The sequence below is a fragment of the Notolabrus celidotus genome, chromosome 11 (assembly GCF_009762535.1).
Source record: "Notolabrus celidotus isolate fNotCel1 chromosome 11, fNotCel1.pri, whole genome shotgun sequence".
NCBI lineage: Eukaryota > Metazoa > Chordata > Actinopteri > Labriformes > Labridae > Notolabrus > Notolabrus celidotus.
In genome coordinates, this window is record NC_048282.1 from 5,078,727 (window position 1) to 5,091,598 (window position 12,872).

The 12,872-nt window shown below is 41.5% G+C and overlaps 1 protein-coding gene across 1 annotated transcript in view; it reads left to right on the plus strand.

The window, feature by feature from the left end:
- Positions 1–12,872, plus strand: part of lamb2l (laminin, beta 2-like) — a 77,282-nt gene that overhangs the window by 17,660 nt on the left and 46,750 nt on the right. Inside the window, exon 2 of the mRNA XM_034696743.1 lies at positions 3,899–3,978. Coding sequence (XP_034552634.1) covers positions 3,939–3,978 — 40 coding nt within the window. The 5' untranslated portion in view covers positions 3,899–3,938. The remainder of the gene's footprint in view (positions 1–3,898; positions 3,979–12,872) is intronic.

Below are 12,872 nucleotides of genomic sequence, written 5' to 3' on the forward strand. Positions count from 1 at the left end.
GAGAGTGCTTCTTCTCAGACAGCTGGGCCACATGTGCTCTGAGGGAGGTGGCAGGTGAAACCCTCAGTGCGGCTTGAAGATGGTCATCACTAAGTCTGGACCTATTCTATGATTTATTAAAGTTCATTAGCTGTGCAGCTCGTTGTGTCTGCTCATCTCCCTGGAACTTTGCAAACTGCTCCGCATGTTTAGTTAAGTAATGCCTTATAATCCTTAAGCACGGGAATTTTCTCTTTGCAGGTGAGACAGGTGGCATTCTCCTTAAACTCTACAAAGAAATAAACATTCTCCCACTTCTCCTGAAACACTCTGTGCTCGGCATATACTTTTCGTTTGGCCTTTGAAAGAGACATCTCGATTAAACAACGCTGACAATGTTAGCAGCGTGCTAAATGTCTGTTTCTCATCCGCTTGCTCACGTGTTGCTCATGCTGCATTCATGGTCGACTTCAGAAATTTATTTCCCAGCCACGATAGCAGACCTTGAATGCAGCGGGACGGATTTTACTATAAATTGATATCAAGCGGCGGGCTGTATTAAATGGTCTTTCGGGACGTGTCTGGCCGGGAGTTTGAGACCCCTGGTCTACACTGATTCAGCAGCCGCACATTCTATCTCCTCTGATGTCTCCTCCCTTTTCTACTTCGCAGTAATTGCAGTATGATAAGCTGCTGTTCAACATTTATCAGTGCCACCTCCAACATAATCAATAATCATAATCATAATCGCAAAACTGGTGATATGATGAGCATTGAAGTCTCACTGCTAACTAGCGTTTAGGTGAAGTACTGAAGAGCGGTGCAGTCACTACAACGCACAAATAGCTACGGACATGCTACGCCCCAGAAGTGTTGGCTTAAGTGTCTGTGCTGGTTTGGTGTAGTGGACAGTGGTGGTACTGCACCCCAGTCCTGTGGCCTAGTTTAACCCACAAGGCAAAAATGTCTCTCCGTCCCTGTCAGTGTCACCTCTTTATCCTTCTATCCTCATTTGTTTTCCAGTAGGTTTTCTACCACCTCCATCCTCCTTAATTCTCTCTTTCTCTTAACTCTCTCTCTCTCTGACCTCCTCTCTGCCTCTCCCAGCGCTCTCTTTCCCCCAGTGTCCAGAAGAAAGGGGTGGTGCATTCCAAAAGCCTGGAGACCATTCCCCTCTTTCAGCCAGTGGCCCACAGAGTGACAGAGGAATTAGAATAAGAATAGCTGTCCATTCACCCCAGTGCCCCAGTGACGAGCCGGAGGGAGAGAGAGAGAGGGTGAAGAGGAGGGAGGAGAGGAGTGAAGAGGGGGTCCCTGACACATTCAACGTTCCTATTGGCCGGCGGCATTTCCCTCTGTTTTTACATCGCTGCCGTCAGTTGTGCTTTCAAGTTTGTTTTACATATTCTGCCGCACATACTCGCCACACATGTGCATGCACGCGTAAATATACACATTGGGGTCCAGGGCCTGCACATGTGCACACACAGATACGGGAACCTGCACACACACACACACTCTGCAACTAGGAGTTGACAAATCTGACCACGCAGTGCAGAGAAGAGAGAGGTGACCTGTGGCTGTGTGAGTATGGAGCTCTTCTCTCTTGTGAACATTGAATTGTTGGATTTCCTTTGACTTGAATGTGTCAAACATCTGCAGAGGCACTTCTTCATCATACCACGCTGTGATTTGGTGGATTAGTCTTGTGGTGAAGATTTAGGATTAAAACGTGACCTTGTGCTGTCATCACATCCGTAGGTCGCCTGTGGCTGAACTGTTAACTTGTTTAACTGTGGAGCTGTTAAAGTGTCACAGCAGTGTAGTAGTTTAACAGGCAGCAGGTGGTTTTACTGCGTCTCAGTTAACGGCTTGTGGAAAATGTCAAGTTCATTTCAACAGTGTAAAATGTAAATGTAGCTGATTTATAACAGTAGTGGCTCATCTTGATGTTTCTGGGCTATTTCTAGAGCTCAATCAGTGAAATGTAAGAAGGATGTTTCTAACGTAAACTTATTATCTCAAATATTTAACCTGTTTGTTCTAATTAGAGCGCTTTAGTTTCAAATAAGCATCACAGTACTTTACAGATCTCTAAAATCAGACACACATATAAGTCAGGGTCCTTTAAGCAGCACATGTTTCATTAAATAACACATAAAAGAGAGATGAAATGAACATTGTTGGGTACTTTTGGTACTTGGGTACTTTTGTCTCAGCTGTGGTGCAGCCACTCGCTACTTGCCAAGGCTGTAGCTCTAGTTAATAGCTACTGCCATAATGCTTTAAGGCTCTACTACCTGATGTAAACAAGCACAGATGAGAGATAGCATCACATAGCACGGCGTGGTTTGGCTGTATTGTGGTCTAGAAAATGGAGATACAGTTGTATGTAGGCTGTTTGGTTAAACTGGCATACAACCACCTGAGGAAGACTGAAAGCTGCTGGTGCTAGCTCTGCTAATGTTAGCCACACTTGTCAAACCAATTTGACATTGATTACCCACAGACTCTGTAAGATAACACTCTGAATGTTATCTTCCCATTTGAGCAGTTGGTTTGTCAGAATTAAAATTTGTATTTTAACTACCAGGACGTTAGTTGCTTTGGATCATCCATAGTTCCCAATGAAACTTCACTCAAGCTGCAACAAGAACGTTAAACTTAGAACAAAACTAATATGATATAAGAATGAAGCTAACACATTCTTTTTCGTTTCTATTGGTCCACCTCAGAATTTTGTAAACTTAAGAAAAACCTATTTTATTCTGCTTAGTGGTGATGTTATTTAAGATAATCCAATAGATTTTTGAAAGTGAGTTTTGCAAGACAAGCAGAAGAAATGTTTTCCAACAAAGAAATGAAACTATGTGCTTCAGTTTTCCTGAAATGGCTGTGGTACTCATGGTTTGTTTTTGGATAGAGATGACTCATTCTAATTGTTTACAACTGTGATCTATGACTCTATGACTGCTGGGGCTCAGTGGTAGAGTGGATTGTCTCTTAATCAGAAGGTTGATGGTTCAATCCCAGCTGCCTTAGTAACAATGTCCTTGGGTGGGACACTAAACCTGACATTGCTCCAAGTGAAACAGTCAGTGGTGTGTGAATGCGTAAGAATGAGATTAGTGAATAGGAATGGTCCTCTGCTGTAGCACCCTCTGCCCTCAGTGTATGAATGTGGTGTGGATGGATTAATGTGAAGAGTAGTGGAAATACTTTTCAGTAGTTGAAAAGACTAGAAAAGTGTCACTAAGGTGAGCATGATCAACTGGTGTAACCAAAGTATTAGCAAGGGCAGCAAGTTAAAACAGATGAAGGTGTTGTGGTGGTGAAGCAGAAGCAGAAAGTTCATCCAGGCTGCTACGCGTCAAGAAAATAATCCCTTGTTGGTATGAATGCATGAAACAGCTTCACACAAGTGAATCCACTGATTGGGTGTGAGGTGTTTGGGGGGTCCCTCCGCTGCGTTTCCGCTTCTGACAGTGAGCGTTGAGCCACGTGGATCTCTTGCTGCCAAGCTGAGTGTGAAAAAATGTGTTCCAACTGAGACCTTGTTCAGATCACAAACCTGGATCAGTTTAAAGATTAAGCTTCCTGACAAAGGAAGAAATCTTATTTGTTATTTGGAACATGAGAAGGCTGTTATTTTGATTTCTGATCTCATTTCCACTTTAATTTGAAGGTCACATTAGTTCAGCTTTGCTCAGTTCATGTGTTTTTCTTTGCGCAATTGTGTTTGCCTACATACTAACACAGACATTGCACCAAAAGTCCTTTTATTTGATACCCTGAAGTCCTTTTATTTGAAACGCTGACTGCTTACTGTTATGATCCTGACCTTTACTATGGTGTTTTGTTAAAAGACACCTGAAGTTATTTTTGTCACAATTAAATCATTTATTTCTTTGTGTTACAGCCAGAGAGACAGCCTGGTGTATGTGAATCCAGGCATCCTGATGTCCATCATGGCTGCGTATCTGAGCCTCCTTATGCTGGGTGAGTAGACGACATGAATGAATTTAGATTTTTGTGCATTAAGCTTGTTTTCTCATCTAATTGAAGCTAACTGAATCACCTGGAAAGGGGGGTTTGGTTCGGTTTCAGTCCCTCTAATTTGCTTTGATTTGATTGTGATGTAAAAACAATGCAGACCTCAGAACTTTATCACGGTGGGTGTATGATTTAAGCATTAATTTAAAGGCTTATCTGGAATAAAACAATGTGCTGATCCTGATTCAACAATGATATGATCTGTTTAAAGGGACTGTATAATGAAGCAGGATCATTAAGTAACATTACAATACATGAATCAACATGTGCATGCAGGGACTTTCCGGGATCAATCATCAAGTGTAATGTAGCAAAAACAATGGTGTGTAGTTTATTTATCCCAATGCACATACAGTGCGTGACGGTTAGCTCATATGAGTGATTGAAACCTTGTAATTACGGTAATTACACACAACCTTTCCGCTCCTGTCTCCACCTGTCTGACATTATTTATGACTTATTACAATATTTATGAGGCCCAGTTGAAGGAACTGGGTTTGAATGATGCTCAGAGTGCTCAGAACCAATGAGTGCCGCCTTTTTGAAAGTCATAAAACCAGTTGACCCTCTCACTTTAAGATAATGAGCAAGCTGTAAAGTGAAGAGGAGGGAGCACTTTGCGGAGGCTTTGTCGTCCGTTCTTTCAGCCTCAAACAATCAGCTCAAGTCCATGAATAGAATTTCAGTGAACAATCAAAAGTCTGCAAGATAGTTTGGAGGGATTTCATTCAAGTTTTGGGAACTCTGTTGGATGGGACAGCTGAAGAGAGACAAAAAATGTGTGGAGTAGAGAGCGGGGGAAGACCACAGACTGTATAGATAATGGAAGTAGTATCCTTGACGTCACCCATCTGTTTCTGAAGCACTGCTTTGAAGTCTATGGTCGTTGGCTGCCATATTGGAAATGCTGAACTCAATCTATCTTCTGTCAAGCTAGTGTGAGGTAAAGAGGCGGGCTTTGAACCTCATCATCAACAGCAACAGTGTTCCCGCCTGTCAATCAAATCAGCTGTGCTTCTCATAATGGAAAACTCGTAATCTTAATATCTTCGAAACTGCTGAGATATCAAAAATAATTCACCCCCGTAAAGTGTGTGCCGAAGGGAGAAAGGCGCTATCCAGGCTACACTCGTTTTTTGAACCTGGCTCAAGTGGACACTCAAGAAACTGCAGTTTGTAACACTTCCGCATCGGCTTCATTTCTGGTAGCCGGAGGTTGCCACTTGGGGAAGACATGCAGCAAAGGGTCCTGGCTTCATAGTCAAACCAGCTACTGCTGTGATGAGAGCTATAGCCTCTGTATATGGGGCGTGTGCTATAAATGCTTGGCCAAAAGGGGCCCCTAAGAACTCAATTTGACTTTAATTCTAAAACAGATTATCCATCATTCTGCTCCTGCGTAAGTGCCAGAACACATCCTAAGATATTTGCAAATTTCCAATGTTTGATAATCTAGTTTTATCTTGACACGTGGAGAAACATTCATTGAAATGATATGAGGAAGTTTAGAGCAAAAGCAGCTGCTCTCCCAAATTATTTTCCAAATATGGGACCTTTCAGCATTTAAGTAACTTTTACAACTACACACCTACTTCTTCTGTAGAACTAGTAGCGTTGCACTATTGTCAGGTGCAATAGAGAGGGTGCAAAGCAAGCTACATGACTTAGCTGCATGGTGTTACTGCTCGTCCAGAATTCATGTTGGGTACATGTGAGGGCGTTGTGGACGTTTTCTCTTGATCAGTTTAATTAAACCCATGATGCTAAAGCTCCTGTTGTCATGCTAACTCGGCTTTATTGGGTGAACTCGTAGGATTTGAAAACTCAGTGAGACTCTGGAGTATTTGAGGAATGTGTGGTAAATAATGGGCCACTGACAGCGGTGCTGGATCTGAGGCAGAATGGGCCCTCAGAGGGTTAATTGGTGACTGAGGGGTATTTTTGAAAAGGGCCACACACACACACACACACACACTTTGCATACACATTTAAAGAATGCACTGTCACTTTAAATGAGCTTTGTGTAGTTAGTTGGATCACCTTTGTTACTGTTTTGGTTTCTCTGGAGATTTAACTGTGATTCTAACTTCTGAAAAGCAGAGTGATTAAGTGTATAATGCTCGCCTCTCCCTCCTCGCCTACACGCAGGTATCTGGGTCAGTCTCTAGGTTGATCATTGACTTGCGCTATAAAATGTAAGTGTGTGACAGACCGCCAACTTCCTTCAGTAGCAGTGAGCTTGAGTTGGCTTTAATCCAAGAAGGAGACCTGTGTTAATGAACAATAAAAACTGTGAATGGATCAATACAAATATAATTCTATATCAAGGGTTAGAAATAAAGTAAAATAGATCTTACGAATAACCAGCTTCACTTATGACCACCAAATGTAGGTTTCAGCTCATTGGTCATTTCAATTTGTTTCAATGTTGGTGTTAGTTCATTGAGGACATGGAGGTCATTCCCCCCAGCTGTAATCATCTGTCAGGGTTTTGATTGAGTCATTGTTTCCAATCACAGTCCGCTCTCACAACAAGGCGGTTCATTTAAACATACCTTCCCCTCTCATTTATCCTTTCTACACCAATTCTGCACTCACTCTGCCTCTTCTGGTTAAGCTTTTCCTCCTTCATCCGAGCTTCTTCCTCCATCTCTGTAGTCGATTTGTACCCTTGTGGGGGACTTTGCAATGCGCTCTTCTGAAAGCAATAGCATGCTGCTCGGCTAATCCGGGGAGGACTTTAAAAAAGCAGAGCCTGTAGCGCCAAGCAGAACTGTAGTTTAGATTTGTTAGAGCAATGACATGAGGGGTGTTGTGATTTGTTAGTGAGCTTAACTCATACTTAAGAAGCACAGTGTCGTCTTAACTGTGTGCGGTCTACGATATTGAATATTTTCCATCAACTGCATCGGACACGGCGCAGGTTTGTCTGTGTCCCCTGTGCCCTGACACAGAACTGGTAAGTGCTGCCGCTCCCCCCTTACAGAACAGTGACAGTTTCAGACTTGGGTCTCCAGCACAGTTTGTTTTGAGAGCGGCCACATGTTTTTTTTTATAGCAATCTTAAGTCCCTGAATATAAAGAATTACTTTTATTGAGGCCTCTAAAAGTTTCATATCACAGATCAGTAACTTTTTTGTTTATGGAAGGATTTATAAGAAATGCCTCTTTCAGGCTGCCAAACAACACAGATTTATGTTTCTACCTCTGCTGCTATGGTGTCAATATCTAGAGTTCCCTGTTTTTTTTTGTTGCTGTAGAGCGTCCCTCCATCATGAAATTCTGTGGGCGATCCCGGCTGAACTGTGAATAATTAGGGGCGTGATATTTAATGATGATGTTTTCTGCCGCCACCGCATTAATCAAGACCCAATCATTCGTCCACTGGGATTGGTCAGATATGAATGTTTCATAATTCACATGTGTGTCCTGTTGTAAGACCAATTCTGCACTCAGATCTGCAATCCTATTAATGCAAGATTGATAAATTAGGGCCACTATGACCAAGGCGATGGAGGAGTGTTAGAAGCAAACACTTTACAACTTGTGTATAAATATAAATTAAATTAAAATGTTGCGAACTACATTTAAGCCTTTCTTACCCTAAAGTGTCCAAAAATACATATTATAAACTATTTTTTAAATACAAAAGTGTGAAAAAAAAGTAGCAGTAATATTATTGGTATCGGACATTAGGAGCCATCTGTATCGCTTAAAGGTGACATATCACGCTTTTTTCATCAATATATATTGGTCTAAGAGGTCCCCAAAACATGTCTTTAAAGTTTATGCTCAAAAAAACACTTTGAAATCAGATTTTGGTCTGCTTGAAAACCCCTCTTCTTCAGTCCTCCTCAGAACACTCTGTTTTCTCTCTGACCACGCCCCCTCAGGAAGTGGATGTGCCTCGGCTCTCCAGCACGTTGATCTAATGTTTACATGTTGGCTGAATATACACGGCTGCTCAGAGATCGCGTTACTTCAACCCTCTGAATCTGATCCAGAATCTGATCCTGACGGAGAGGCGCCTGTAGCAGGACCTTTCTGAACGATTGGTCACAGATTTAGTGTTTCTTGTTGTTTTATTTATCAGTATGTAGACGTGTGTCTTGGTACACAGCTACGAACATGTAGCTATGTGGCTATGCTAACTAGCGCTAGCACTTATCCATGATAAATAAAAATCATCCACTAGATCTTCAAATCTGCAGACGTGGGGAGTAAAACCGACCTCTGCCAGAAAGGCAGCAGGACCTTTTCTGAAGGATTGGTCACAGATTTAGTGTTCCTTGTTGTTTTATTTGTCAGTATGTCGACGTGTGTCTTGGTACACAGCTACAGCTACAGCTACAGCTACAGCTACAGCTACAGCTACAGCTATGAACATGTAGCTATGTGGCTATGCCAATTAGCGCTAGCACTTATCCATGATAAATAAAAATCATCCACTAGATCTTCAAATCTGCAGGTGTGGGGAGTAAAACCGACCTTTGTGTTTATTAAGACAGCCTACAACTAGCATGCCTCCCTCCTAAGCTCCTTGTTAGCACACATTTGTGCAGGTAATGAAAAACAGGGGAGGGATTCGGTATTATTTTATACAGTCTATGGGCTGAACAAGCTCCGAGCTCTGACTCCGTGACAGACCGGATATTGTTGTTACGTAACAAAAACACGGAAGTCTGAAACGGCTCGTTTCACACACATTTACAGAAAGGTGGAGAAATCAGAACAGGGGCAGAATGGATTTTTTTCATTCTCGGGGGGTTCGTAGACATGCCAGGGAAACATATTTCAGGTAAAGAACCATTAAAAAGTCAATTTTGCATGATATGTCACCTTTAAAGCAATTTACAATTCACAACAATTTGCCCCGCTGAATAATCTTTAAATTAATACTTAGAGACACCTTGTTTGTATCTTTAGATGATAGCTGGATAAGAACCCTTCAGGATGAGACAAAACCCCTCAGCTTCATATCAAAGTCCTCCTCACCCTGTCAACATTCTAATTTGCATAAGCACCTGCTCACTATACATTATACCCAAAAAAAAGTCAAACATAACCGAACAAAGAAGCTAATCGCACCTTTTCAAAAAGAAAACTTTATCGTCTTCAAAAACCTCCACAGAAATAGACTGTACCAAGTGAAGTTCACTAACTGACACATGATTTGTGAGAGGTGCAGAAACTTATCATTGGAGATGCACATGGAACAAAACAAATCTGGGATCTCAGAGCTTGTTGTTGTCAACACTGATTACTGTATGTGAAACTCTCAACACTGTTGTTTACATTCCTGCATCCTCCTGCACTGCTGTTCACTCTCATGAGGAATGCTGTAAAAATAATTCAACATAGAAACACACACACAGGCTTAAAGGGAATAAACTTCTGTCCCATGTGACCATGAGGCCCAGTAGAAAGTGTGTGAACAGGTCCTGGACCCTCCTCTCTCCAGCCCTCATACTCTTGCACAACTCCGACACCTGGAATGTTTCCTCTAATGAATAACATTTTCCTCTCTGTCGCTGCATTCCTGCCACTCTTCCGTATACAGGAGTGAGAGGCCTCAGGGTGTCATTACCTGGGACTCTCCTCCTCGGTGGATCTCTACGCCACGCGCTGCACTGTAATCACACACAGGTAAACCAGCTGCTGTCAAACAACACCTGTGCAAATGGCTTTACATCAAGTCACACTCATGCATCTCTGTCATGCTGGCTGAGTCCTAAGGAGGTCCAGAATTTCATACTAGACTAGTGCCGATGACTAACTGTGCATTAGACATAAGACACAGAACCAGTAGCATGAGATACATTTCTTTAAGGTAGATCTGATGCCCCATGTTTCTGTTTACTATACCGGCTCACCAAAACTCAACTTCGATTCAGAAGAGTGGTAAACAGATATGACTCATGGGATGACCTGTAAGGGATCTGGAGTAACCATGATAGGACAGTACAGAAAAAGTGACATTTTTGGCAGAGTATGATCCTTAAAGGTGGAGTAAAGGCAATTGTCTCTAAGTCAGGGATCATGTATAGTGAGCAGGTTGTTATAACAAGGTGAGCCCTGAAGGACAGCTGGTAAATAAAGATGTTTTGAAGCGACTAATTACTTAGTCAATTAAACAGAAATGTCAGTTATGACTAATCGACTCGTCAGAAGGTAAGACCTTCTGTAAGAAAATACTCAGAACAGTCAAAATTTTGCTCAATTTATTTAACGATATTAATCATTAGATCAGAGTGCAGGTTAATCGGTTTACTGAGTAATGACCCATTAACTGTAAAGTACATGGACGTAGTCTCTGTGATACCACCCACATGCTGACTCCTCACCAACATGGCCAGATTCCACCAGATCCGTGTGAGGGCCGCCTCTGATCTGTCACAGCACCAGATCTGATAGGTTTCTATTCTAGTCAGTGTGTTAACTTCCACTGGATCCACTATGTTGTGTTCCGGCTGCGTCTCTGATCCGGCAGGTCAAAGCCCTCCAGATCAGATATGCAGGACCTCTATTTTTGCCAGATGCCGGAGCACGACGCATCAATCTCAACAGAGCAGATGGAGCGGGACAGGAAGTCAGACACCAAAACAAAAATTAAACATGGAGTTAATTTTCAGAATAAAACACTCTGTGTTATCACCAGATTGTATTTCACTTAACTACAACAACAAACCGTCATGATGAGCGGAGCCAGGCCTGGAGTCAACAGGTCAGAGGTTTTCAGAGGACCAGAAAGACAACATGGATGAGGAGAGGAGGAGGAGAATCCTTGATTCAGTAATTACCATGGGGAAATCTCTGTCACATGACTCCACCTGCTCCGGGCTGCGTTCTGTTCTGTTTGGTGTTTACTTCATACAGCATCATCAGTTTTGTAGATTTCTCTGTTTTAGCCCACAGTTGTTGTTTTTTTTATCTTTGCCCTCTCTTGTCTTTATCCTCTGTTTTGGTCTCTCTTCTTGGTTTTACATTAATCAGGCCGGCATTCAATTTTCTGCCTTTCTTTCTTTCGATTAATGATCACAGTTCTTTGATCTGCTCTTCATTACAACAGTCTGCTATCAAGAAATAGCAGACTGCTATGCTATGGCGTATTGGCCAATTAGAATCTAGCTGTGTGTTAACTAAAACTTATGGCTACAGTTACAGTAAAGTGGGTTTTTGTGATGGCTTCAATACCTCAGTTTTTACCTTTAGAACCAGAGTTTTCACTTCAGAGTGAGCACATCTCAAAGTAAGAGACATATTTCATTTGTTCTTATTTCCTTTTGTCGTCTTTGGTTATCCTGAAAAATGTCATAAAAATAACTCTGAAGACTTCGTGGAATGAAAGTACATATCTTAAAGTAATCCCATCTTGGACGCCGCTTATATGGGCAAGATTTCTCCAGCCTGAATGTAGCAGCCGGTCCCCTGAACATCCTCTCTCACACATTTATTTTCCATATAGCTTTGTTGATTACTTTACATATCGTATCTAACATATTAGAATAAAATATATAATGCACATGTGAAACTCTGATGTTCTGGGTTCAAGTTTTAGCAGGTGAAAACTAGGTATAGTATGTTCCTCGGCCCACACAGAGAGGGGGATGAACTTTTCTTTCCCACTTCATATGTCAGATTAGTGCGTACATAAATGATGGCTTTACGTTGTAATTCTCTGCACCACAGTCTGACAGATTTAAGAAAGCCATCAGATAGAGATCACCTTTCTTTATGAATGGCTCCTATATAGTAGTCACATTCCTACGTATGTGGTCTATTTCAAAACATAACCTCAGTCCTTAATAACGTCTGTGTGTAAATTAAACCTGTGACATATACATGCCTTGACAAAGCCTCTGTAGAGGATATTAAAACACACGTGGATGTTACTTTCATCTGAACAGGTAACTCTAGTACATCAGAGGAATAGACAGCATGGGATAAAACCAGTGAGACTGAACATTTCACTGCAACAGCTTTGTAGTGAAATCAAAATTCATCTAATTTATTGACATTATGTTGTTAGACGTAATTCAAATTAATGAGGTGTTTCCAGGACTTTTCCTCCCTTGGACAAATTTTGTTCCAACAGCAAATACTTTAATCAGAACTTATCACTGTCTGTGATACTCCACTTGCAATTTATTGATTAATATTTGTATTATACATTCGCAAAAAATTGAGTACACATGGATATATTATGGAGACACTTTGACAGTCACAGTGAGAACACATTTTGCTCAGAGTTGTGGAGAATAAAGGTAAAGTACTCGAAGGTTTCAGTTACCAACAATTTGAAAGTAAAATGTATAAGACAGCAAAGAAAAAGTTGTGATGTTCAGTTGTTATGGTAGTGGCTCAAATGCGAACCACTATTTTGGAAACACATATTTTTGCATATAAGCTAAATGAATTCATGTAAATCTTTTAAAAAAAAAAGAGAGAGATGAGAATGAAACCTGTCCGAACCACAGACTGTATAAAAAATGGACGTAGTATCCGTGACGTCACCCATCTGTTTCTGAAGCGCTGTTTTGAAGCCAATCGTCAGCAGCAGCCATATTGGAAAGCTAAACTCAACCTCACACTAGCCCGACAGAAGTTAGGTCAAGAGACAGGGTTTGAGCCTCCTCGCCAACAGCTACAGTGTTCTCGCCTGTCAATGAAGTGAGCTGTGCCTCTCATTATGCAAAACTCGTAATCTTAGTATCTTCTGAACCTTGGCGTTAGAAAAAAAATCACCCCCCGTACAGTGTGTGCTGATCAAGAAATTAGCTATCCAGACTACACTTGTTTTTTGTACCAGGCTGTAAACATGTTTATTTCTGCTGTAAAGA